Source organism: Copadichromis virginalis, linkage group LG10, assembly GCF_057382275.1.
Source record: "Copadichromis virginalis isolate Kocher_CV1m ecotype Utaka linkage group LG10, C_Virginalis_male_GT1.1, whole genome shotgun sequence".
In the NCBI taxonomy this organism is placed as follows: domain Eukaryota; kingdom Metazoa; phylum Chordata; class Actinopteri; order Cichliformes; family Cichlidae; genus Copadichromis; species Copadichromis virginalis.
This window is the reverse complement of record NC_140627.1, coordinates 10,929,249-10,953,654: the sequence shown is the minus strand read 5'-3', so window position 1 is coordinate 10,953,654 and position 24,406 is coordinate 10,929,249. Positions and strand designations below refer to the sequence as shown.

The following is a 24,406-nucleotide window of genomic DNA, read 5'->3' as shown; positions in this document are numbered from 1 at the left end:
ATTGTTAATTTATTATAAATAATACAAAACTATTTATCCAGAATCTTCATTTTGACTGTCGAAACAGTTCAATTTAAAAGACCTCACTATTTTACAGCAGTAAAACAATTCCCCGTCTGTCTTTCTGTATTTCTTATCACTGTGTCAAAAGCGGGACAGGAAGTTGTAATATACATATATGTAATGTGTACAGTTTGTTATAAACTATTTATGGGCATATGCGTGGCATCGCAGTGGTCTGGTTCAGGAAACACTTACATCATGAAACTTCAGGTGTCTGCTGCTACGGCAGACGAAACTACGTGCGCGTCCCCGCCCACCTGTGAAACCGCCTAAAAAAGCTCGCTCCCGTTATTCCCTCTCCATTCAAGGTGCGGCAGCCAAGCAGGTGCGTGAGGAATCGTCGAGAAATCATATAGCTGTTGTTTGCTAACTTTATTTTTTAAAGCTAAGGAAAACGTGCCTAGATAGCAAAAGACGAGCCAGTTTTTTTTCTCGCAAGGAAGCAGACTTGTTTTTTTAAAGAAGAGAGAAGTCTGTGTCTTGAGGAGTACCTGAACAGGTGAACCGCGTCCTTTGTCGTTTCAAAGTCAAGTCGGAGAAGAAGTAGAAATGGCTAACTCGGGTCTTCAGATTCTGGGATTCGCCCTGGCTCTTCTGGGCGTGATTGGACTCGTAGTTGGTACAATTATGCCCCAGTGGAAGATGTCTGCCTACGTCGGGGACAACATCATCACTGCGATCTCCATGTACGAAGGACTGTGGATGTCCTGTGCGTTCCAGAGCACAGGTCAAATGCAGTGTAAAGTGTACGACTCCATCCTGCAGCTCAACAGTAAGTAACACGGTTGATGGCTTTTAAATAAGTACGAGCGTCCACATAATTTCTCTCTGTAATGGGCCAAATAGTTTAAAAGTTTAACGGCAGGCTCCGGCTTACTGTGAATACTGCGGCAACTTGTTGTACTGTCATTGTTCCTAAGATAGAAGAGGAAATTTTAATGTCTGGTAGGAAGTGACTTGCAGATTGTGCCTACTTTAAATCTTTCTGTTAACTTTTTGGCGCAGTCTGTAGCTTGGTTCTTGGTTTCCTAGAACTGGTCTAACCGGTTTAATCACTCGTTCTTTAAGTTTCCTGTTTAAACCACCGAGGAAGGCTACACCTGCGCAGAGCAGCTCAGGTTCATAAAGGCTTTTAACGGGCCAAATGTTTAAACTTATCTTCTATTTTACACAAGGGAATGTCTGTGCACACCTTGGCAATGATTACCTATAAACCATTGTATGATAGAGAACCCCCCCACCCACATGTGGAGCTTACCTTTCCGTGTGGGAGTTTATTTGACACCATTTACTCATCTATGTCTGAAGGCCATATGCAAAACCTTTCTCTATAGAGCAGAGCCACAAATGTTTCTAACAAACACCGAATGGCAGCTCCTTTTCGACTATATTCCAGGGGAAAAGCAAAAAAAGTGTAGCTGGGTGATGGAGCTGTAAAGTCTAGGTCATTCTTGTTGACCAAAGAGTTCTTCCTGTCGTATTCCAACCATCTTTATGGCTCTTATCTCTTATTATAAATCAGTGGCAAAAGTAGGTTAATAGTAGCAGGGCAGCTTTATTTCCCGTGCTTCAAATTTAGCTGATCGAAGCTGTGCCCTGGGGTCAAACTGCCTGAAAGTCACTGTGGGACAGATCACATAACTTGTAGTTGTGAATAGCTAATTCACTTGATGGTTCATAGACCATTTGTTTCAATGAACAAACACAAACCCATCTGTATCAGGGCTTTTTTTTTTTTTTTTTTTTTTGGGTTATTTGTCAAAACATTTGATTACAATATCTGCGGCAGTGCCGTATCACCTCTTCAAACATGAACCCAATCCAACTCTGATAAGTACTGTGTGATTAAACCTGGTGGTTAGATATGGAGCAAGTGAGTAAATAATGGCCTGTTGTTCAGAAATGGATGCTTGAAATTTCTTTACCAACAATGGATACCAAAACTGGGGAAGGAAAAACACGAATTCAGAAGTGCGAACAAGTCGTTTCTGAGCTCGTTGTCTGATTTTTAGTGAAACCCAGATTCTGTCAGATGGTGTGGGTTTTTTTTTTTTTTTTTTTAATAAACAAAGTGTGCACCTGCTTTAAAATGTGATCTGTTAGTGCCTAAGGTTGGGAGCGTCTTCCTGAAATGAAACCTGAAACCTGGTTAGACCTGTTTCAGACTCTCATGCATGTACTGCCAGGCTCCCAACCCCCCAACCCCTCCCCCTCGAGCTTTGTTAGACTTCCGGGTAGAGCCGGTTTCTGTGTGTCGTTGTTATAGGGAGTGGCAGTGAGACACAAGAGACAGGTCTCTCTGTTGTGTGTTTGTGTCTATATTTCCACCACCTTCTTCCACATAGAAAATCTAAACACATAAGTCTGCAAATATAAGTGACAGCTTAGTATAGTTACCAATAAATTGCTGCAGGAAAATGCTGCTGTTTTGCTTACTGTTTTCTTTTTACCTCCTTTTAGATTCACGGTAGTAAATCCTACAGCCTGTCACCACACCCTTGTAATCCATGTAACATATTACAGAGTGCTTCATGTTTGTCACATTAACTGATGGTTTAACCCTGGCCCTTGTGTTTTTTTGTTTTTTTTTTAAACCAGGTGCTCTTCAGGCAACCCGCGCCCTCATGATTGTGAGCATTATTGTAACGCTGGCTGGTCTGGGTGTAGCTTGCATGGGGATGAAGTGTACCAACTGTGGCGGAGATGACAAAGTGCGCAAGTCCCGCACTGCAATGGGTGGTGGAATTATTATCTTGATTGGAGGTAAAGAGCAATCTGACTTGGTTGTCTTTAATTTTTATTTATTTATTTTTAAAAGGTTAACAGAGTGAATAATGTTGTTGTGTATTCTGCCACAGCTTTGTGTGCCATTGTTGCCTGCTCTTGGTATGCGAATGACATCATCCGGGCCTTCTACAACCCTTTCACCCCTGTCAACACTAAGTATGTACATTACGATCTCAAACTGACCTTTGTGTACTCTGAATATCGAGTCATCTTGGCATAGTTCATCTGTTTGACTGACTAACTTTTTTTTCTAGGTATGAGTTCGGTGCTGCCATCTTCATTGCCTGGGCTGGTGCGTTCCTGACCGTTGTGGGAGGCGGCATTCTGGCAGCAAGCTGTTCAAAAAGCAAAGGGCGTCAAAGTGGACCAAAGTATCCCATCTCCAACCCCAGATCCAGTGGTAGCAACAAGGATTATGTATGAACAGGAACGTTCCTGGTTTGAGGCTGAAGGAACACTTTAACATTTACACTCGTCCAACTAAGAGATTGAAGCATTGCAAAGATGTATCGCAGGAGGTGGAGACCTCACTTTTTATTTTGTATTTTAGTTTCACCAGTACTAACCTGTGATGTTACTCTATTTTATTAAATTCAGTAAAATATTTTAAATGATGGCTGTTTACCTGAGACCAAGATTATTGGCTTTGTTTTGTCTGGATCTGTACCTACTGCTCGCGTGCTTATCTAATGTACACCACACCACCACCCACGTACTATGTCAGTCCTGCCTCATTCTGCCAAAATGCTGTACTGTGACACTGGCAGTAGACCCTTTAGATCAGTTACAGGTTTGGTTCAGTGAACCTCTGCAATGCACTTTGGTGTCTGAAGAGCTTTGGGGCGCGCCAGTTGTAAGCAAATCTCTCCCCCCCCCCCAAAAAAAAAAACAACTAAATTCTGGCATGTGGCTGTGTTATCTTGCTGCTGCCATCAGAGTGCCATAACACATGAGGGAGCATAGTGGGTCAAGTTGCCAGCTATGTCAACAATTGGGCAACAAATCCCGCCCCCCCCCCCCCAAAAACAAAAAAACGTGTGAGGACTGAATGCATAATATTTAACCTGCCATCCAAGATGAGAAGCTCTGTGCTACCAATATTTTGTTTCCCCTGTGTAAACACACAAATCATACAACCACAAACCATTATAGTTTTTGTTTTTTTTTTAATCATTTGCAGGAGTGAATTTGGAACTACAAATACGGATTTTTCTAAATTTCTAGTGTTTTGCTGAGAAATGTTGTGACCTTGTCTTTGACTTTCTGTCTTGATTACTGTTGTTTTTTGTTTTGTCACAATATCTGTTGCATACAATAAATTTTCAGTTTTTAAAAAAGATTTTTTTTTGTTTTGTTTTTTATTTGTAAATTTGTGTTGTGCATTTAAAAATGGAAAGAATTTCTGGCTTTTAGATTTGCGCCATCTCAAAATGAAGACAATGAAAATATGGAGTATTGCAGTGCAGACATATCAGACTCCAATTGCAGATAAATTTCTTATTGAGGAGGCTGAAATCATGAAGGCCACACAGTTCTCCTTCTAAAGGAAAGCCATCTTCCTTCCTTCACACATCATTTAGCTGGCTGCTTTGCTTTGCCTTTAATGCCACCTAGTGGTGTGTATCTCTCTCTATATATCTTTATGAGGCTGTAGTGTCTTGCTCATAACCTACTTATACTGGTTTTTCTTAAAAGGGTCAAACCTTTAACGCCTCTCTGCCAGTGTCCCTCACCCTCAAAAAAAGAAACACATCTATTGTCTTGTCCTGTAAGATTCAATTCAATTGCTTTTGGTTTATTGTCATATATAACAGTGGCGTTCATGTGGAATCCATTTTGTTTTTAAAGTTGAAAAACATTTGTCTAAATTCTGAACACCATACCTCCCCTACTCTAATCAGCCAGATAGCACTGCTAATCAGAAACGTACCTCGCTGAATTGAAGGGACTTTTACTATACACGTAATAGAAAGCCACATTGATACAGAATACTTATTAAATAAACAGGGTCTCTTGCACGAGGCTTCTCGTGTTATAGGAACAGTTCACCTCACAGAGCTATTTATCCACCTGCATTGTTTGGGCATAGGCATGTGTACCCTTTCTTTAATACATCAGGATCAACCTTGTGGGACTCAAAATGTAAAAAAAAAATAAATCTATAAACCTTGTTATAAAACAACATTAACTGTACTTCTACTAAACTACATCCACACACCAGAAGAGGGAAGCCATCAGTGTTTAAAGCATGACCACAAGCCCATTGTCACACTTCCCTCTGCAGTGTGAGTTGGCAGGTGTGGTTCAGCAAAGAGGTACTTACTGCATGAAACTGCAGTTTTTCCTTAAAAAAAACAAAACACCACATCCTGTACCAATTATTTCCATTATTATCAAGGGAAGGCAGATGCTTAACATCTCCCATAACAGGCAGCTTATACGAAGAATCTAAATAACCAGTAAAATATGTACACTTAATGTGGGGGTGAAGGTTCCCTTTCAAGCAGCACAATCATTCACATGGTAAGCCATTTGCAGGTTGCTGCAGCACATCTGAATATTTGAGTAAAATGTGCTGACACCGGAGGGGTTCTTTATAGTGGTTTGATCAAACAAAATCAAAAGGATCTTGCTTAGAAACGTGGCCAGTGTACACTAAAGTGGCCTTGGCATTTAACAGCATTACAAAGAGAACTTTATAGCCCATCTGCATTTCTGTAAAATGGTTCCTTTGTCAGATGACAAAACGCCTATAAAAAGTTATGTGTTCAAAGGTCACATGGAAACACTTGATTTTGTTGTTTGCCAGTCTCATCGCTTCTGTCAATGAAACACCAAGAGGAATGTTGTAATAACTCAGAAACCTAATTTTAAACAAACAATAACAAAGATACACATTTATTATTTTATTTTATCAATTGAGGGACAGTCTGTTGAAAAGTCGTAAAAACTTGACAGCATGGAATGGTCTTGTGTTTTAACAGGCCTCATGCACTGAGAACAGAATAACCACAGTTGGTCAAACTGCATCTTCAAACTTGATACCAGTAGAAATTTCTATGAAACATTAAACAATTCATTTGCAAATTAACTCACACATACAGTTACTGAGCATGTAACCTTTGGCCACTGGGCTGTCAGTAGGCATGGCAACACAGAGCAAACGGTTTCACAGAGCTGAAATGTGTTATTACTCCACTTCTAGGTTCGTTGCCCAAACAGATTGGCTGAATCGTTTTCCCCTTGGACGGTAAAAATACATCTCCAACACATTTTGAAGGGAGAGAAATCGCTGTCACAGGATTATGATGCAACAAATCTAAAATTATAATAAAGAAACGACAATGTTCTAGAAAGAGTGACACGTGTTCCTGTTCTTAATTATACTAAACCAAACAAACTTCAGAGTATTTTCAGTATTAGATCCCTGGTGAAGCGTGTATTTGTTTTTAAATTGTGTAATAGGTGTGTTTTAACTGTTTCTTAATAAGAGTATATCAAACTTACTAAAGTGGGGAGAGAAAAAAAAAAATATAATTTTTTATATATATATATATATATATATATATATATATATATATATATATATATATATATATATATATATATATATATATATATATATATATATATATATATATATATATATATATATATATATATGAATGATGAAGAAACAAGATAACATTCTCCACTATCTGGTGCCAGAAATTATAAGTTTAAAACAATGCAAGGATTTATTAAAAAAAAAAAATAAACAAAACAAACAAAAAAAACCCCCACCAACAACCCCAAAAACAAAAAACCTAAGCCCTGTGCTCTTACAAAAGGGTGATGGAGGTGGACTATGCACCAGTACTGCACAGCTACCGCCCCTCACTACCTCTCCAATCTCTTCATCCAGGAGGGCAAATTGAAGTGGCCTATACGTAAAGAGCGATTTAAGGACAAGTGTGAGGCACTCAGTTTGGCTTCAGAGGGTTTAAGAGGTGCTAAGGGCATAAACAAGTTATAAAAATAGATAAAACTGCAACGTCTGTTATTCCTTCAATGCCTGCCTCCACTTCCACAGCTCTGCAATGACCTGAGGAGAAAAAAACCCATATATAAACAGCTGACTTAAATTGTTGTCAAAAACAGAGCAGGTTCATGCAACATGGTCTCTCATTTACTGCAACACAACTTCCTCCTTACTTATGATTGGAATATTTGGACTTTGATGCCCCCTAGTGGCATGACAAATAAATGCCAGTACACCGCCTCCATTTAAATCAAATTACGGCCAGTAGCTACATTTTCACAATAATCTAAGAAAGTAAAAATGTTATAATAGCAGGCAATAGAAATTTGTTGTATACCTTGGGCTCTGTGACCTTGTGACCATGTTTCACAAAGTTCTCAAACTTGGGCTGGGCTTTAGGTAACGTTACTCCCTATTAGGAAAAATATAAACAAATGTAATCAATTTGCAATTTTAATCATGCCAAACAGATTCAAAGGACATCCAAGAACAAACCTTTTTCACTGCCTCCATCATCTTGGCTTTGATCTCTGGCACACTCAAAGGTCCTTTAGGAGTTGGTGGGGTTTTGGGAGACTTGTCACCTTTTCCTTTAGGTGTCTTTTCCTACATTGGGCAAAAAAATAAATACAAATAAATTAAAGTCTAGACATTAGAAGTGTTGAATTTAATTTTTTTAATATATTTGCCTTTGCTCGCCATTCTTGCTCATGTAAACGATTGTTACCTGGTTTTTGGCTGGAGTGTTCGGTTTTGAACTCTTGCCATTCTGTGCAGGTGCTTTGGGTTTGGATGGCGTCTGTTTGGATGGTATAGATTTGGCTGGAGCTGCCTTGGCCTGTAACAAATGGGCAGCTGTCAGTTGCAGAGTGAGCATGTGTAAATTAAGCTTCAATTTAAAACTCCGCGATAAAGATATCTGCTTGCCTTAACGGGAGATTCTTCTTCCATGCTCTCCTCGTTGTCCTCGTCGTCATCAGCCTCATCATCATCCCTGAAGAAATGAGAAAGATTAAAGCAATAGCAGTTCAACTTTTTTTTTTTTCCTCAAATTGACCTCTTGCCTGCAGCAAGGTCAAAGCTTAATTAAAAGCAACAGTGCTCCAAACTGTCCTCACCATCCCAGTAGAGAAATGCAACTTAAAGATGAACACAAGTCATAAGGCACTGTAGCCATTTACTGGAGGGAGGAGTGAGGGAGTGGGCTGTTCGATATAACGATATCGGATGATGATATGAAAACTTCTATATATTCTCTTACATTAAAATAACCACACTATGGACGGACAAGCGACTGCTTTTATGCGTTGTTGTTAGCAACCACGATTGCTCCAACATCCGCTTGTTCCCCCCCCCCCCCCATAAACCTTTCACAATGAAGGTGAATATCCTGTTGAGATTTTTCAAAATAAACAGAATCCCGTGAAATAGTATGCAGTGTTTACGGCCGAGAAGCTAAAAAGCTGTCAGTTGCTAAAAAAAAAAAAACAAAAAAACAAAAACCAAACAAACCTTAGAACAGGCTTTTCCCTGTAGCACAATGTGTAACTAGAAAGTGCATTTTCTGAAGAAACTGCAGTGTGAATGCTTGAATCTGAATGTATGCACTGAAATGAATTAATTGCTGAATTTTGAGTTAAAAATATTGAATGAGATTAAAAAAAAACAAAAAAAAAACGAATTTAACCTGAAAACAAAGGTGCTGAACTGCTAAAAGCTGAAGGTTACACAGAAGAAGGAGTTGGAAAAAAACTGAAAATGTTTTAAATGTAAATTAGAAAACCCTAAGAAATGAGAAAAGAACATTTAGAGTCAGAAAACATCTGAATGAATATTAAAAGGTCATATTCTTTGAATCACTGAATGACTCAAATGTGATCCCTCCACTTTGATCCACACAGTTTAAAAAGTTTAAATGCCTGAGCTTTGAAAGATACGGTGTTGGAAAGAGAACAATAATGGCGACAATTTGAGGGTAAAATGATGGCTGTAACACTGTGGACACAGCAGCAGTTGAAAGAGAAGTGCTTAAGATGAATCTTGGTACAGTGGCAGGCAGAGCTCGTTAAGCAGGCAGGTGTGAGCCTGGTTGCTATAGTGACCGCACCCAATGGCTCCATACACACGTACACAGACATGCGCCTCACTTTTGCTGCTTAAAATGAACAGAAAAGTCAGGCCGAAACAAATCGTTCCCAAATGAAAAGTAAAAGTTGTATTGACAAAATTCTTTCACCGTGAGTGACAGCAATGTCTAGTCTACTGAATTCTCAGTTTTCATGCCTGTGGAGTTTATTATATGGACGTGGTGACAGTGGAAAGACACCATGCTCTTCTGATTTTCAAACGAACCTTCTGAGACATTTTAACATTAGAGTCTATGGAAGAGTTGGAGGGAGGAGGCTGTGCATTGGTGACATTTACGAAAGAACCATAACACCTAGGACAATAGTAAACACATTGGATGAAAGAGGACAGCGATGGCTACGTTTTGAGGGTAAAATCATACCTGTAGAGCAAACGCTGCGGACACAGCAGCAGTTTTAAAAAAGATTTTAAGATTAATTTTTTTGCTCCTCTCACTCTAGCAGTTGAGCTGCCTCACTCTAGCCCCAACATTCCGTCCCATACACACCCATTATAAACTCTGAAACGGGTGAAAAAACATCATGAAACTTAAACTGGAACTGAAGAAAAAGTATAATAGATATTGAAAAGATAAATACAAGTTGAATAGTTGAATGTCTTGTCTTCGTTTTAAAGTTTGAATGGTGGCTCTATGTCAATGTATGTGGAAGTAGTAAGAGTTTAAAAATGAGTAAGTTGAATGAGGATTTGAAGGGTCTCCCCATTGAAATACATTATAAATTTTTGTTGAATAAAGTTGAATAAAATTAAAAATATAAATGTTAAAAATATGAAAAATAGAAGCAGTGTTGTCCAAAAGAATAGGAATCTAACGGTGTTTGAATGGTTTTTCTAAGTTGAGCGGTTTTGAAGGAGTTAGATGCCAAAAAACGTACGGAATATATAATAATAATAATAAAGATTCGAATAACAATACTGTGAATGCTTTTCAAGCATTCACACTAATAAATACTCAAGAAAATTGTGGCCATTTCAACTTATCTAACACTCAACTCCAGGTATATGACACCCAGCTGAAAACATTTCTTGCAAGTCAAGTTGCCCGAGAATCACAGAATTTACAGAAAAAGTAGAATTTTTGTGATATTGTTGTCAGGACGATAAATGTCTTATATCGGGATATGAGATTTTGGTCATATCACACAGCCTTACGAAGGGCTCTCTCTGTAGCATGAACATGGTTTGGTTTTGAAAAGTCTGACATGGACCAGAAAACTTTTTCCCTAGTTTCAAAATAACAGTAACTACTATGCACACTGTCATGGCTACAAATATAACCAGTTTTTAGATGGTTTCCTACAAGTTTTGCTTTTATCATGTTAGGAAGCAACCTCCATTAAGCATTATTTCCACGCTATTAGCAAGTAACAAATGAGCTCTTATAAAACATGACAGAACAAGTGTTCAAAAGCCATCTGACCTTTGCTATAAATTTTATTTTCACAATTTGAGTTGGTTGGGGAAAAAAAAAAAAAAAAAAAAAAAAAAAAGGGGTCATTTTCAACAAAAGCCTGCTACACATGCTGGCAGCAAGAGAGCAGAGGTATGTTCTTTTACCAGCAATGCAGTGACGCAAATATGAAATAACGCTTTGCCCAGAGCTGGCCATCTTTAACAACTGATCGCCTACAGTCATCGGCTCTCCAAGAGGCAGGAGAAGGAAAGATGTAAAGCTACCATCTGTTCGCATGAGGACTGCAACTTAAAGACTTCACAGCATTTGTGTGGTCAGACACTCACTCATCCTCCTCATCTTCATCGTCCTCATCGTCATCTTCCTCATCATCATCTTCCTCCTCCACCTCCATTTTCATCTTTTTCTGTGTATGAGATTAAAAGTCAGTCATGCGTTTTACAGTGACAAGTTTACACTTTATACTAAAACCAATTTAAAAAAAACAAAAAACAAAACAAAAACAAACAAACCTGAGACTTTGCAGCAGGGGAAGTGGCAGGCCTTTTCTTTGATGTTATGACATCCTCCTCCTCTTCATCGTCATCCTCATCGTCTTCATCAAAAGACTGATCTGCATCCATCACTGCGGGGGCAATTTACAAGGAATTTATAATAATAAAAAAAAAAAAAAAAAACTACTCCGTCTGCTGTGCTATGAGGAGTCTTGATTGTGTGAGGGTTTTCGCCACATTCTCCGAATTATGAATACTCACTGACAAGGTGCTGTCCACTGATATGGATCGGACCAGAACCTGCCTTCAGGCGAAAAACTGCTGGGGGCGTGATTGTGTAGCCGCCAAGACATGCCTGCAGCAAAACACACAAATAAGCCAGCTGCTGCAAAACTATACAGCGGTTTTTCCTGAGGCAGCACAGAAGCCCCTCAGTGAGGCTAAGGAAGAATAAAGCATAAAATTATTTGGTCGCCAAGGTGTGTTTTCAAGCAGAACGTTTACTTACACTTGGCAAGGTAGAGGGCTTAAGTGAAACCAGAACTGCCTTGACCTTCTGACCCTCTGCGTCCTGCCCTTCTACCTCCACCATATGAAGTTCATCTTTTGTGCTGGGGTCCACACACACCTAAAGACACAACAGAACATTTGATGTTTTGGTGGTGGAAAATTTCAAACTGAAAATGTTAACCAACGATTTGGTATTCACTGTACCACTTGGCTGCATCCTTCTCACACAACCACAAGCAATGTGCTCAGTGTGTGACAATGACATTTCGTACACTGTGTCGTAACAGCTTCAAGTATACAGGGATGAACAAACTGCATGAAAGACACTCACCATCCTCAGATCCAACTGATGCTCCAAGTCATCGTCGTCAGGATTGAAGACCACTTCCTTTCCAGCTTCCAGCACACACCCTGATGAAGAGATTAAAATAAAATTAATTTTAAAAGAATACAAAAGTAGAAAATGAGTAGAACCAATCACTTAGGTGTAAAGCGCTACATATAAGGTGCACACAAGAGGGAGCCCTACAGAACAAGGGGTGAACATTGCCACATGGCAACAGCAGGAATTCCCCTCAAATGAAGAAGGGGAAGAAGTGAAAATCACGTCATCAAAACTTATGCTAAAGTTCTGAAACACCTAGCAAAAGACACGTGCCATGTTAATATTCCAATATGCATCCTCTACAGGTATGACATTTCAATTAACCTTGGTTAAAAGCCAATTGCAGAGCTTTGGATAAGCATCACCAAACTGGAGACAGTCTATTATCAAATTAGAACGATTTGGCTTAGTTTCTGTGTGTGAAAAAGATATTTAGCTCTTGCTCTTTTAGAACCACCTCAGAATTTGCAACATTAAAACAGTACACTGTGACCGTATCTGCTGTTTAAATGATGTCTGAAGTATCCACCCTAAAAGAAGAGGTTAAATTTTAGTAAGGGGAGCAGAACGACAGATGAAGAATAGAAACTCTTTAAGATCTGGGGTGGCTTAAAATGCAGTCGCAGGAGGAGCGGTGGGGAGGTCAACGCGGTCCGCGTGTGTTTGAAGCCACGTTGAGACCAATTTCCCCGGCCAGCAGAAAACTGTCAGCTCTAAGAGCTTCAAATGGACAGTTCATCTAAAAAAAAAAAAAAAAAAAGCAGGTGCTTCCGTAGAACAGCAGCGCTAACTCTTTGTTTAAAGAAACTGATCAGATATCAACTCCGTTAATAAATCACTGGGGCCGCCATGTTGATAACCAAGCACGTGTGTGGCAGAGTGGTCTGAAGCACAGCAGCTCAGCAAGACTCATTCAACCTCCTGCCACGACTCATAACAACCAACACCACAGGACATTTTAAATGTTTTAAATGCAAACAGGTCCACTGTCTTCGTCTGGAACAAGGCACGTGTAGCTAAGCATGCTACGTGTCATTTTTTCTGTTGCTAATGCCAAAAAACACGAGAACACAGAATATAAAACAACCTCAAGTCACACATAAAACAAAGTTGTGCTCTCACCGTAAAGGAACGTTTGTGGCGCCATTGGTTCATCTAGCCCGTTCATGTTTGAGACGAGGACGCTGACAAACTCCTTATATGCTGTAGAAGAATAACCAAATGGTACCAGCAGCCACTAACTAACGTGCTACAGCGCTCCCGCTCTTCTTCTTTTCTCAATGAGGCACGGAGCGAAAAAATCAGCCCACACCGCCACCTACAGGACCGCTGCACAGAGCGTCTTAAAGCTAGCTCCATTGTTTGTGTTGGAAAAGTGTAAACGCGCATTGACTGTTAGGAATTACGGTCATTTTGAAATACGTCTCAACACTATAGTCCTTCATTTATTTCCCCATGCATACTACAGTCATTTAAGATGTTTTCTTTACATAAACCTTTAATTTTACGATCCCATCAAACCTATTATGTTCTTCTGTCACTGAAAATCTGTCTGTAGGTGTCAGCAGTGTGAAAAAGTCTCGAGCTCTTCCTTATTTCTTTACAGTTTACTTCCAAGTAGCCAGCCTTTCTTGTATTGTTGTCAATTTTATTTATGTAATGCCAAATCACAGCAACAACAAGGTGTTTTATACTGTAATGGAAAGACACTACAATAATAAAGTATTAAAAAGTATTTTTTTATTTGTTAAGCCACTCAACACTGATCTATCAGTCATTCAAGAATGATTGAATTAGGACGCATAACTCAAAGGATGAACCTTGAACCAATTTAAAGAACCAATTTTAAATTGTCTCTTTAAGCAGTTTACTAGTAGCCCGTCAAAAAATCACATCACTTGTTTCCCTTTTCTGAGTCAATCTATGAGAAATACCAAAGATAACACAGTTTGAAAGGCATAAAACAATATTTTTGCATCACAAGGTAATCCCTAAAGAGCTTTAGCCAAAAACTTGGCATATTGTGGTATGGTGTGCAGTGTGTCCTTAAAGACATAAAGTGAAGGACAAAATAAGTGGCAGGTCTAGAAAAATAATCTCCTGCACATCGACACTATTTGAAAGTAAAAAGTAGAAAAAGAAATCCAACAAAGGCCTGACACAGGACCTGAGCGATGCATCTAACCGTTCAGTTGATGCTTCATCACTCAGGGAAGTGAAACGGGGATAGCAGTCTCAGGTGTGCCAAGTTACAGAAGAACTGGACTGAAAATCTGTGGCAACAGGTCTTACGGAATGATTGATACAAACCTGAAATTTCACGTGTGGAGACCCAACAGTGACTCTCTACAGCCACATGTAAAACATGATGACGGCTTTGTCATGTTTTGGGCTCGATGCTGGGATCTTGTCAAAATTGATGAAATTAGGAATGCAGAAAAGTACTGTAAGGATCTGATCACCATGAAGAAAGATTAACTCAAATTTTGCGCAGAACTGAACTCATAATATAAATGCCAAGAAGTTGATAGATGGGCAATTTCTTCACCAAAAATCTTTTTTTCTGATTTTCCCCCACAGTTTGAATAGTTGAGCTAAATGAATACAGATGGGTAAGAAGAGAAAAAAAAAGCTAATTAACATGACCCAAAGAGCTTCAACTCTGAGGACTTGCAAATGTCATGGCATATGATTCACACAGTTTTCATACTTGTTACGTCCCCACGATGAAGGTCTAGGGGTGTGTGTGGACTGGTAACAAATGGGTCCAGAACAGAATGAAAGGAGAACAGACAGAGGTGCTTAGTAAATAAAATAGTTTTTATTATAGATAAAATTAACATAAGGAGCCGGCAACGCTGTTTTACCAATAACACTAGAAAAAGAAAAAGGTTGCAACAACAAAGAACACAACAACCAAACAAACTCCACACCACGAGGAGGCACTTCCAGGGGCCCACAAGCTCACCCTGTCACTAGCAGCAGCTAGCTTTACTGCTGCCGAGGCCCACAAGCCCACACTACTCATGTGAAGCAGCTACACTGCAAACTGCTTCCACAACTCCACACTATAGGATCTCTCCCGACACCTTCGACACACAATGTGGGAACACCAGAGAAAAAACACTCTCTCATATCCAGTTCATCCCCAGCTTATATGACCTAGGAGAGGTGATTGCTAACTGGGCCCAGGTGGTAAATGAGGCCAATGAACAGCAGCTGTGTCCTGGGGAGAGAGAAGAGCAAGAGAGAGACAGAGGGGTGGAGCAAGAGAGGAAGAGGCGGAGAGAAAACACCACACCCACACAAGGGAAATTTTAGGAGGCCCAGCTAGGGCCGTAACACCCCCTCCCATAAATACAAACCAGTGGTTTGCCACAGGATGTCCTACACAAATCTTAAATCTATCACCTACCGTGCACCATAATAATGGTTAGGCATACCCTGCCAAATCTGCCAAGACCTTTTTGATGGGTTGAAAACACTGAATCGGGTTGGCTCAAGTCCCTCAACATAGTGTCCCAAGTGACAGCCAGATTTTTTTTGAGCCATCACATATGGAGAACCCAGCGAATAGCTAGAAGGCCTTTCTGAAACACAAAGACACTTCTTCGCTAGCTCATGGCAACAGGCATGCTGGCTAGCCAGAGGTGCAGGTTGGAATGGTTGTGTCACACACAATCTGTCACACTGTAGGTCATCTGGAAGATGGTCAACAGGTGGCAGCTCAGAATTAGTCGACCTCTGACAGTGACCAAAAGACACCACTGAGCAATTATGCTCCAACTGTCGTCTCGGACTGGCAACTTTGTCCGTTTGTGAACCACGATTGACTCCTTTCAAAGCAGAGCCTTTTTGCTTTGAGTGGGCTTTCAAACAGTTAGCAACCAGGGCCCTGTTTCAGGAAGCCGGTTTAGAAAACTCAGAGTGAAAAACGATACGCAGGGTTGAGTAACCCCGAACTGTCCAACTCAGAATATTCGGTTTCAGAAAGGCTGATAACAATTAGTTCAATCAACGCGGAGTTGCTTTAACCCCAAGTTAAGCACGCGCACGAGGATACATAAAGCCCTGATAAGCGGAGCACAGATTAAGCGAGTCACCATGGAGACGGAGGGAAAGAAGGCGCGGTCAATGTATTTTACAGCGCTTGAGGCCGAAATTCTGATGGCAGCATATGCCGATAACATGCAAATTCCGCGGAAAAAAGTAACACAGCCTCAGCTGCGAAAGAAAGGAAGCATGCATGGCAAAACATAGCCGACAGAGTCAATGCGTGAGTGTTAATTTAAACATTGATCTAGGGATTTCCACCCATTTAACACGTTATTTTATTATATTTTATTTGTTATTTTATACATTTTATTTTGTGACGTGATGTGAGCGCAGGTGCAACCCAACAGGCCCCAAACGTTCCTGGCAGCAAGTAAAAATGAAATATAAAAATATAGTCCAAACAGGTAAGGTGTAATTGTATTATGAGCCATAGTGCTTGGTCTGTTTGTCCGATGTAAATCGATTGCAGTTAGAGGCTACATTAATTTTCTTTCTGTAAGCACTTATTGAAATTATCTGAGCACATTACAAGTACATATTTGCTTACTCTGTATGCTCAAATGTGGCCCGTTATAGCCAACAGAAAAAAAGCGGAGGCCCGAAAAACAGGTGGGGGTCCTCCACCACCACCACTCACAGAGGCTGAGCAGTTGGCCCTCAGCCAAAACAGTGGGCGCCCTGTGGCCGAAGGCATCTCTGCGGGGACATCCTCTGAGGCAATAACCCCGCAAGACACAAGTGCCTACATAGGGGGTAAATTCAAAATAATACATGATGTGCATACATCCTTTCTTCACAGTCACCTTTGCAGTGCGACTCATTCATTTGATAAACTCTTTACCATAATGAATTATTTTGTAGTGAAGTTATTTTCCTACTGATTTTGCCTTCCCTCAGTCTTGGTTGTCTCTGAGAGCATAATGACAATGACGTGTAAGGTGATTGGTATGTTTGTTAATTGCCATTTGGTCCCTTGTAAGTTATAAGTGACCTGTATAAACCTCATATTCTATCAGTTGATGGTGGTGGTGTACTGCATCTGGTGCAGCCTCCTGTTGAGCCAGACCAACATGCAGTTGTGAGTAATACTCCACAGATTATATGAGTTTACAGTAGAACAGCAATGTTGTCTATTTCTTTACTACAGGAAAACAATGAAGAAACATTGACAGCTGTTACAGAGGAGGAAGCAACAGAGACACTTTATGAGGTTTACATCTTTTAATACTTTGTGTACAGGAAACACAGGTGACCAATAAAGCCAGTTGAACAAAAAACCTGTTTATTCTTCTTTCAACATGTTGAGGTGATGGGTCAAAGGAAATGATTGTGACATATGGTGTCTCTGACTGCGCTTCCATCTTGTATGTCCGTGGGAGGGTCAGGATGTTCATGGTTTGGATCACTGCTGATGTTTGGTTCAGAAGGACAGTGTTCTCCTCTAATTGTGGCAATGTTGTGAAGAATCACACATGCCACAATAATGTCACATGCCCTTTCTGGGGTGACCCTGAGTCTTGGAAGGCACTGGAACCGGGCCTTAAGCATTCCGATAGTCATTTCAATTCTGGCTCTTGTCCTGCAATGAGCCAGGTTATATCGCTGCTGTGGGCCCGGTTCAGGGTCAGGGTAAGGGGTGAGCAAATAGGGTAAACATGGATACCCCCTATCACCAAGCAAGTAGCCAGTGAACTCTCCTAAGACAGAAGGATACACTTCAGTTCAAATGTCCCTGAAGCAATTGGTCTTTATATATTTTAAAGTATTCTCAACTCACCATGTCCAAATTTTGTGCTCAGTGTACATTCACGGAATATTTGTGAGTCATGGACAGAGCCTGGCCACTTGGCTTCCACATTTGTGATAATGTTGGCAGCATCACATATGATCTTCACAGTGCAGAGAACACAAATTAGCATCCATTACTATGATGAAATAATTTGTTAGTTTGAAATGCTACAGGGAACTATGTACCTGTACATTAATGCTGTGGAAAGACTTCCTGTTCACATAGTCTCCTTCATTTACTGAAGGAGCAATGATTGGAACGTGAGTGCCATCTGTACAGCCAATCACGCCTGGGAACCCTGAAAATAAATGTAAAATTTAAGTAGTAGTTCAAGTATCACCACATCATGAATTAAGTTTTGTTCATCCTGATACCTGCAATTTTGTGGCATCCCTCTTTGATAAATCTTGTGGGTCTATGACCGGGGAACACCACACACGAGTACAGGAGACGTTTCAGTGCAACTGTAACATTCCTGACTGCCCGACAGACGGTAGCCTTGGAAACGTGCTCAGCGTCACCAATATTATACAGAAAGCTCCCGTTTGCAAAAAACCGAAGTGCAATACAAATAATATGTACAGAACTGAGAGAATGTCCGCGATGTGTCACATGCGTAATATATGGCCTGAGGATGTTATTCAAATAAATTATAGATTGTGCTGAAAAACGGTAACGTTCGCACAGAAACTCATCAGGAAATGATAAAATGTCCAAACGCGCTCTGATCACTCTCTCCCGGCGGAGAGCTCTGCAGAGAATTTGGGCTTCACGATCTACTGGCTCTTCAAGGACGGGGCACGCCATGTCTGACACTTCCTACTGTCAGGTTTCCGACAAAGGGGCGGAGACAGTCAGGGTTAGTTGTAGTAAACCTGCTAGGGAGCAGGTTAGCTTCACGGCGTGTGTCGTCATAGTGACTCACTCAGGCTTCAGCTGAACTCGCTTTGTGAAACCGAAAAACCAGAGTTTTCGTTAACTCAGGGTATACTTACTCAGTTTTTCCACTAAACCGGCTTCCTGAAACAGGGCCCAGGTGGCCAGGGCCCTGTTTCAGGAAGCCGGTTTAGAAAACTCAGAGTGAAAAACGATACTCACGGTTGAGTAACCCCGAACTGTCCAACTCGGAATATTCGGTTTCAGAAAGGCTGATAACAATTAGTTCAGTCAACGCGGAGTTGCTTTAACCCCAAGTGAAGCGCGCGGACGAGGATACATAAAGCCCTGATTAGTGGAGCACAGATTAAGCGAGTCACCATGGAGACGGAGGGAAAGAAGGCGCGGTCAATGTATTTTACAGCGCTTGAGGCCGAAATTCTGATGGCAGCATATGCCGATAACACGCAAATTCCGCGGAAAAAAGTAACACAGCCACAGCTGCAAAAGCATGCATGGCAAAACATAGCCGACAGAGTCAATGCGTGAGTGTTAATTTAAACATTGATCGAGGGATTTCCACCCATTTAACACGTTATTTTATCATATGTTATTTTATTTGTTATTTTATACATTTTATTTTGTGATGTGATGTGAGCGCAGGTGCAACCCAACAGGCCCCAAACGTTCCTGGCAGCAAGTAAAAATGAAATATAAAAATATAGTCCAAACAGGTAAGGTGTAATTGTATTATGAGCCATAGTGCTTGGTCTGTTTGTCCCATGTAAATCAATTGCAGTTAGAGGCTACATTAATTTTCTTTCTGTAAGCACTTATTGAAATTATCTGAGCACATTACAAGTACATATTTGCTTACTCTGTATGCTCAAATGTGGCCCGTTATAGCCAACAGAAAAAAAGCGGAGGCCCGAAAAACAGGTGGGGGTCCTCCACCACCACCACTCACAGAGGCTGAGCAGTTGGCCCTCAGCCAAAACAGTGGGCGCCCTGTGGCCGAAGGCATCTCTGCGGGGACATCCTCTGAGGCAATAACCCCGCAAGACACAAGTGCCTACATAGGGGGTAAATCCAAAATAATACATGATGTGCATACATCCTTTCTTCACAGTCACCTTTGCAGTGCGACTCATTCATTTGATAAACTCTTTACCATAATGGATTATTTTGTAGTGAAGTTATGTTCCTACTGATTTTGCCTTCCCTCAGTCTTGGTTGTCTTTGAGAGCATAATGACAATGAAGTGTAAGGTGATAGGTATGTTTGTTAATTGCCATTTGGTCCCTTGTAAGTTATAAGTGACCTGTATAAACCTCATATTCTATCAGTTGATGGTGGTGGTGTACTGCATCTGGTGCAGCCTCCTGTTGAGCCAGACCAACATGCAGTTGTGAGTAATACTCCACAGATTATATGAGTTTACAGTAGAACAGCAATGTTGTCTATTTCTTTACTACAGGAAAATAATGAAGAAACATTGACAGCTGTTACAGAGGAGGAAGCAACAGAGACACTTTATGAGGTTTACATCTTTTAATACTTTGTGTACAGGAAATACAGGTGACCAATAAAGCCAGTTGAACAAAAAATCTGTTTATTCGTCTTTCAACATGTTGAGGTGATGGGTCAAAAGAAATGATTGTGACATATGGTGTCTCTGACTGCGCTTCCATCTTGTATGTCCGTGGGAGGGTCAGGATGTTCATGGTTTGGATCACTGCTGATGTTTGGTTCAGAAGGACAGTGTTCTCCTCTAATTGTGGCAATGTTGTGAAGAATCACACATGCCACAATAATGTCACATGCCCTTTCTGGGGTGACCCTGAGTCTTTGCAGGCACTGGAACCGGGCCTTAAGCATTCCGATAGTCATTTCAATTCTGGCTCTTGTCCTGCAATTAGCCAGATTATATCGCTGCTGTGGGCCCGGTTCAGGGTCAGGGTAAGGGGTAAGCAAATAGGGTAAACATGGATACCCCCTATCACCAAGCAAGTAGCCAGTGAACTCTCCTAAGACAGAAGGATACACTTCAGTTCAAATGTCCCTGAAGCAATTGGTCTTTATATATTTTAAAGTATTCTCAACTCACCATGTCCAAATTTTGTGCTCAGTGTACATTCACGGAATATTTGTGAGTCATGGACAGAGCCTGGCCACTTGGCTTCCACATTTGTGATAATGTTGGCAGCATCACATATGATCTTCACAGTGCAGAGAACACAAATTAGCATCCATTACTATGATAAAATAATTTGTTAGTTTGAAATGCTACAGGGAACTATGTACCTGTACATTAATGCTGTGGAAAGACTTCCTGTTCACATAGTCTCCTTCATTTACTGAAGGAGCAATGACTGGAATGTGAGTGCCATCTATACACGCCTGGGAATCCTGAAAATAAATGTAAAATTTAAGTAGTAGTCCAAGTATCACCACATCATAAATTAAGTTTTGGTCATCCTGATACCTGCAATTTTGTGGCATCCCTCTTTGATAAATCTTGTGGGTCTGTGACCGGGGAACACCACAAACGAGTACAGGAGACGTTTCAGTGCAACTGTAACAGTCCTGACTGCCCGACAGACGGTAGCCTTGGAAACGTGCTCAGCGTCACCAATATTATACAGAAAGCTCCCGTTTGCAAGAAACCGAAGTGCAATACAAATAATATGTACAGAACTGAGAGCATGTCCGCGATGTGTCACATGCGTAATATATGGCCTGAGGATGTTATTCAAATAACTTATAGATTGTGCTGAAAAACGATAAAATGTCCAAACGCGCTCTGATCACTCTCTCCCGGCGGTGAGCTCTGCGGAGAATTTGGGCTTCACGATCTACTGGCTCTTCAAGGAAGGGACACGCCATGTCCGACACTTCCTACTGTCAGGTTTCCGACAAAGGGGCGGAGACAGTCAGGGTTAGTTGTAGTAAACCTGCTAGGGGGCAGGTTAGCTTCACGGCGTGTGTCGTCATAGTGACTCACTCAGGCTTCAGCTGAACTCGCTTTGTGAAACCGAAAACCCAGAGTTTTCGTTAACTCAGGGTATACTTACTCAGTTTTTCCACTAAACCGGCTTCCTGAAACAGGGCCCAGGTTTGTGGCAGAAGAAACAGAGCTTTGTTTTGGCTCTTGAAATCACGCCTGTATCAGCTTTGCTAGCTGGCACACTCCTAGCTCTCGAGACCAACTGTTTCTGTTTGTAGGCCTCACAATTTGCTATCAAATGGCCAGACCTGAAACAGAAGAAAAACTTTCTTTTCACCTTGGGACGGGACACAGGTACCTCGCTCTTTGGGTACGGCACGGCTGGCACATTGCTAACCTTCACTGAGGCATCGCGTCGGTAATGCTTAATGACACTGGTTTTATGGATGAGGGCAAACTCATCAGCCAGTGTTGCAGCCTGCTGTAATGAGGAAACCCTTTGTCTGCTAAGGTGTACTGCGATGCGCTCGGAGACGCAGTTCTTAAATTCCTCTATCAGCATTAATTCACGCATCGACGCCAGGTCTGTAGCTTTGCTGGTGTGAGTACAAGAAAATAATTAGTGTAATATGTGTTAAATTTGTTTAGATCAGAGGAATAGGGAAGGATTTGTTTGTCTGTGTTTTAGTTTGGCTTAGTTGTAGGCCTGAGAGTGTGTAATTGTTTAGAGAGAAATGAATTTATGGATACTGGGGGTCTGCCTGCCATAAAAGGAGACAGGAAGCTACAGTTGGGGGTTGCTGATGCTTATACCTTTAATAAAACTCTTAAGTGTTATACACTTAGAAGTAGGTTTGCAGGAGATTCTCCACATGATCTGTAAATGTAAGACAGCAAGAGGCCAATGGCCCAGTGGATGCAGAGTGGGGGTCTCAGTGTTTGTAATATGTTAACTCTGTTTTCTATGTTGTGTAGAGGAATTGTGTGTAGCTTGGGTGAGATTACTTTTATGACCCCCAGGAAGTCACGTACACAGAGACACACAGTGCTTTGACTGTTATGACGCACCCACACCTACATGCACAGTCACTCACGTGCACTCACATAGACACACGGGTATGCGCACACACAGGCACTCACATGCTCGTGCAGACACACACAGACAGAGTTTCCAGCACACACTGGGGGGTTTTATGATGGGGTCACTTCTACAAAACTGTTTCACAGACAAAGCAGTGAAGGTCTGCAGAGGGACACCGGCCTTGCACGTCTTCCCTTCTAGAAGATGCATGCTTAGATGAAGATGAATAAAGATTTTGTGAAATGACTACTGAGTTCCGGTGCCGTCTCTGGATGCCTGAGGGGAGAAAAAAAAAAAAAAAAAAAAAAAAAAAAAAAGAACCGGGGTGAAACTGATTTCTTAACACTGGACACCACCGATCAAAAAGCACACTTTTCTTCCTCGCGAAGTCTCAGTAGGATTGACCTTGTCCCCTTTTTAATCCCCGGAAACGCTGCCTATAAGCTTCTGGGACTAGCTCCTAAGCTAGAAGAATGGCACTTTTTAGCTTGTCATAATTCAGACTGTCCTCAGCGGACAATAAGGAACAAACTTCCTGAGCTTCACCTACCAGCTTACATTGTAACAAAATGCCCCACGAATCCCGTGGCCAGTGCAAGGCTGTGGCTATACGCTCAAATGACTCGAAGTAACTGTCGCGGAACACCGGAACCAGACGACTGCTTTTCCCTACATCTGCCTACCGAATGGAGGCAGTTGGAGGAAGGGAAGCCGGCTGGAGTTCCAACTGTTGCAACTTGACAGCTGTCTCCACCTCCACCTCCTTCAATTCAACCTCCCTGGCCCTTGCAAGCTCTGCCTCTAAACGCCTAAGTTACAACTCCTTTAACTGGAACTCCCTTTCACGATCCTCCTTTTCCAACTTAAGACGAGCCAGGCGTACACAGAGCCTAGCATCCTGCTTAGAGCCTACTGATGATTCAATGGAGAGAGGTTCGAAGTGAGGCAGTGTCATCTACTTGTCCTCAGGCAACCCCTGAGCAACAGGCGTAAACACTGATGGAGCTACAGCTTGAGCTGGCACCTGCGGAACAGGCTGAGACGCTACACCATGCTCAGGTGGACTGGCAGACACCGGCAAGGCCACCATCCCTTTCTCCACCAATCCAGACATAAGAGCAGCTTTCAGCTCAGCCTTACGCAGAGCTATGGAGACACAAATGCCATAAATTGCTGCCACCTCATGCAAATCCCTCTTCCTACAGGCGTCCAGCTGGACAAGCGAAGGGTTTGCCTTAAACATGGCAACATCAAAGGTAGCCATTCAAAACTACCTGAGGCTAACAATAACAACAAAGAAGCACCACCTCCAACACACAAATCAAAAACAGGTGGGAAATATGTGTGACCACAGGTTAACCAATAAATAAAAATACCATCGACCCTGGCAGCACGGTGGCACGGTGGTTAGCACTGTTGCCGCACAGCAAGAAGGTCCTGAGTTTAATTCCAACATCAGGCCAGGGTCTTTCTGTGTGGCGTTTGCATGTTCTCCCCGTGTTTGCGTGGGTTCCCTCCGGGTACTCCGGCTTCCTCCCACCGTCCAAAGACATGCAGCTTGTGGGGATAGGTTAATTGGATAATACAAATTGTCACTAGGTGTGAATGTGAGTGTGAATGGTTGTCTGTTCCTGTGTGTTGGCCCTGCGACAGACTGGCGACCTGTCCAGGGTGTACCCCGCCTTTCGCCCTATGACAGCTGGGATAGGCTCCAGCGCCCCCCGCGACCCTGAAAAGGATAAGCGGAAGCAAATGGATGGATGGACCATCGACCCTCTCCCCAGACCTACCTACTAAAATCTTAGCCTAGTTAGCTTCTGGAGTGTACCAGGCTC

General features: G+C 41.6%; 2 protein-coding genes and 1 long non-coding RNA gene across 3 annotated transcripts; 1 reads left to right on the top strand and 2 right to left on the bottom strand.

Annotated features, from left to right (window-relative positions):
• The first annotated feature begins 350 nt into the window (after positions 1–350).
• LOC146699861 (claudin-7-A-like) lies at positions 351–3,863 on the top strand. The gene is made up of 4 exons (XM_085469784.1): positions 351–835; positions 2,662–2,826; positions 2,922–3,006; positions 3,105–3,863. The coding sequence occupies exons 1-4, from the start codon at positions 613–615 to the stop codon at positions 3,271–3,273; spliced, it is 642 nt and encodes a 213-aa protein (XP_085325910.1). The 5' UTR covers positions 351–612; the 3' UTR covers positions 3,274–3,863.
• Positions 3,864–6,624: 2,761 nt separating this feature from the next.
• Positions 6,625–13,115, bottom strand: npm1a (nucleophosmin 1a). The gene is made up of 11 exons (XM_085469783.1): positions 12,945–13,115; positions 11,769–11,848; positions 11,436–11,555; positions 11,189–11,282; positions 10,946–11,058; positions 10,760–10,839; positions 7,799–7,865; positions 7,599–7,709; positions 7,367–7,477; positions 7,209–7,283; positions 6,625–6,934 (listed from the first exon to the last, which is right to left on the bottom strand). The coding sequence occupies exons 1-11, from the start codon at positions 12,988–12,990 to the stop codon at positions 6,890–6,892; spliced, it is 942 nt and encodes a 313-aa protein (XP_085325909.1). The 5' UTR covers positions 12,991–13,115; the 3' UTR covers positions 6,625–6,889.
• A 3,887-nt stretch (positions 13,116–17,002) lies between these two features.
• LOC146699859 (uncharacterized) lies at positions 17,003–18,704 on the bottom strand. Its single transcript, XR_014922655.1, has 2 exons — positions 17,853–18,704; positions 17,003–17,767 (listed from the first exon to the last, which is right to left on the bottom strand). It is a non-coding gene; the product is annotated as an uncharacterized LOC146699859 (long non-coding RNA).
• Positions 18,705–24,406: the final 5,702 nt, after the last annotated feature.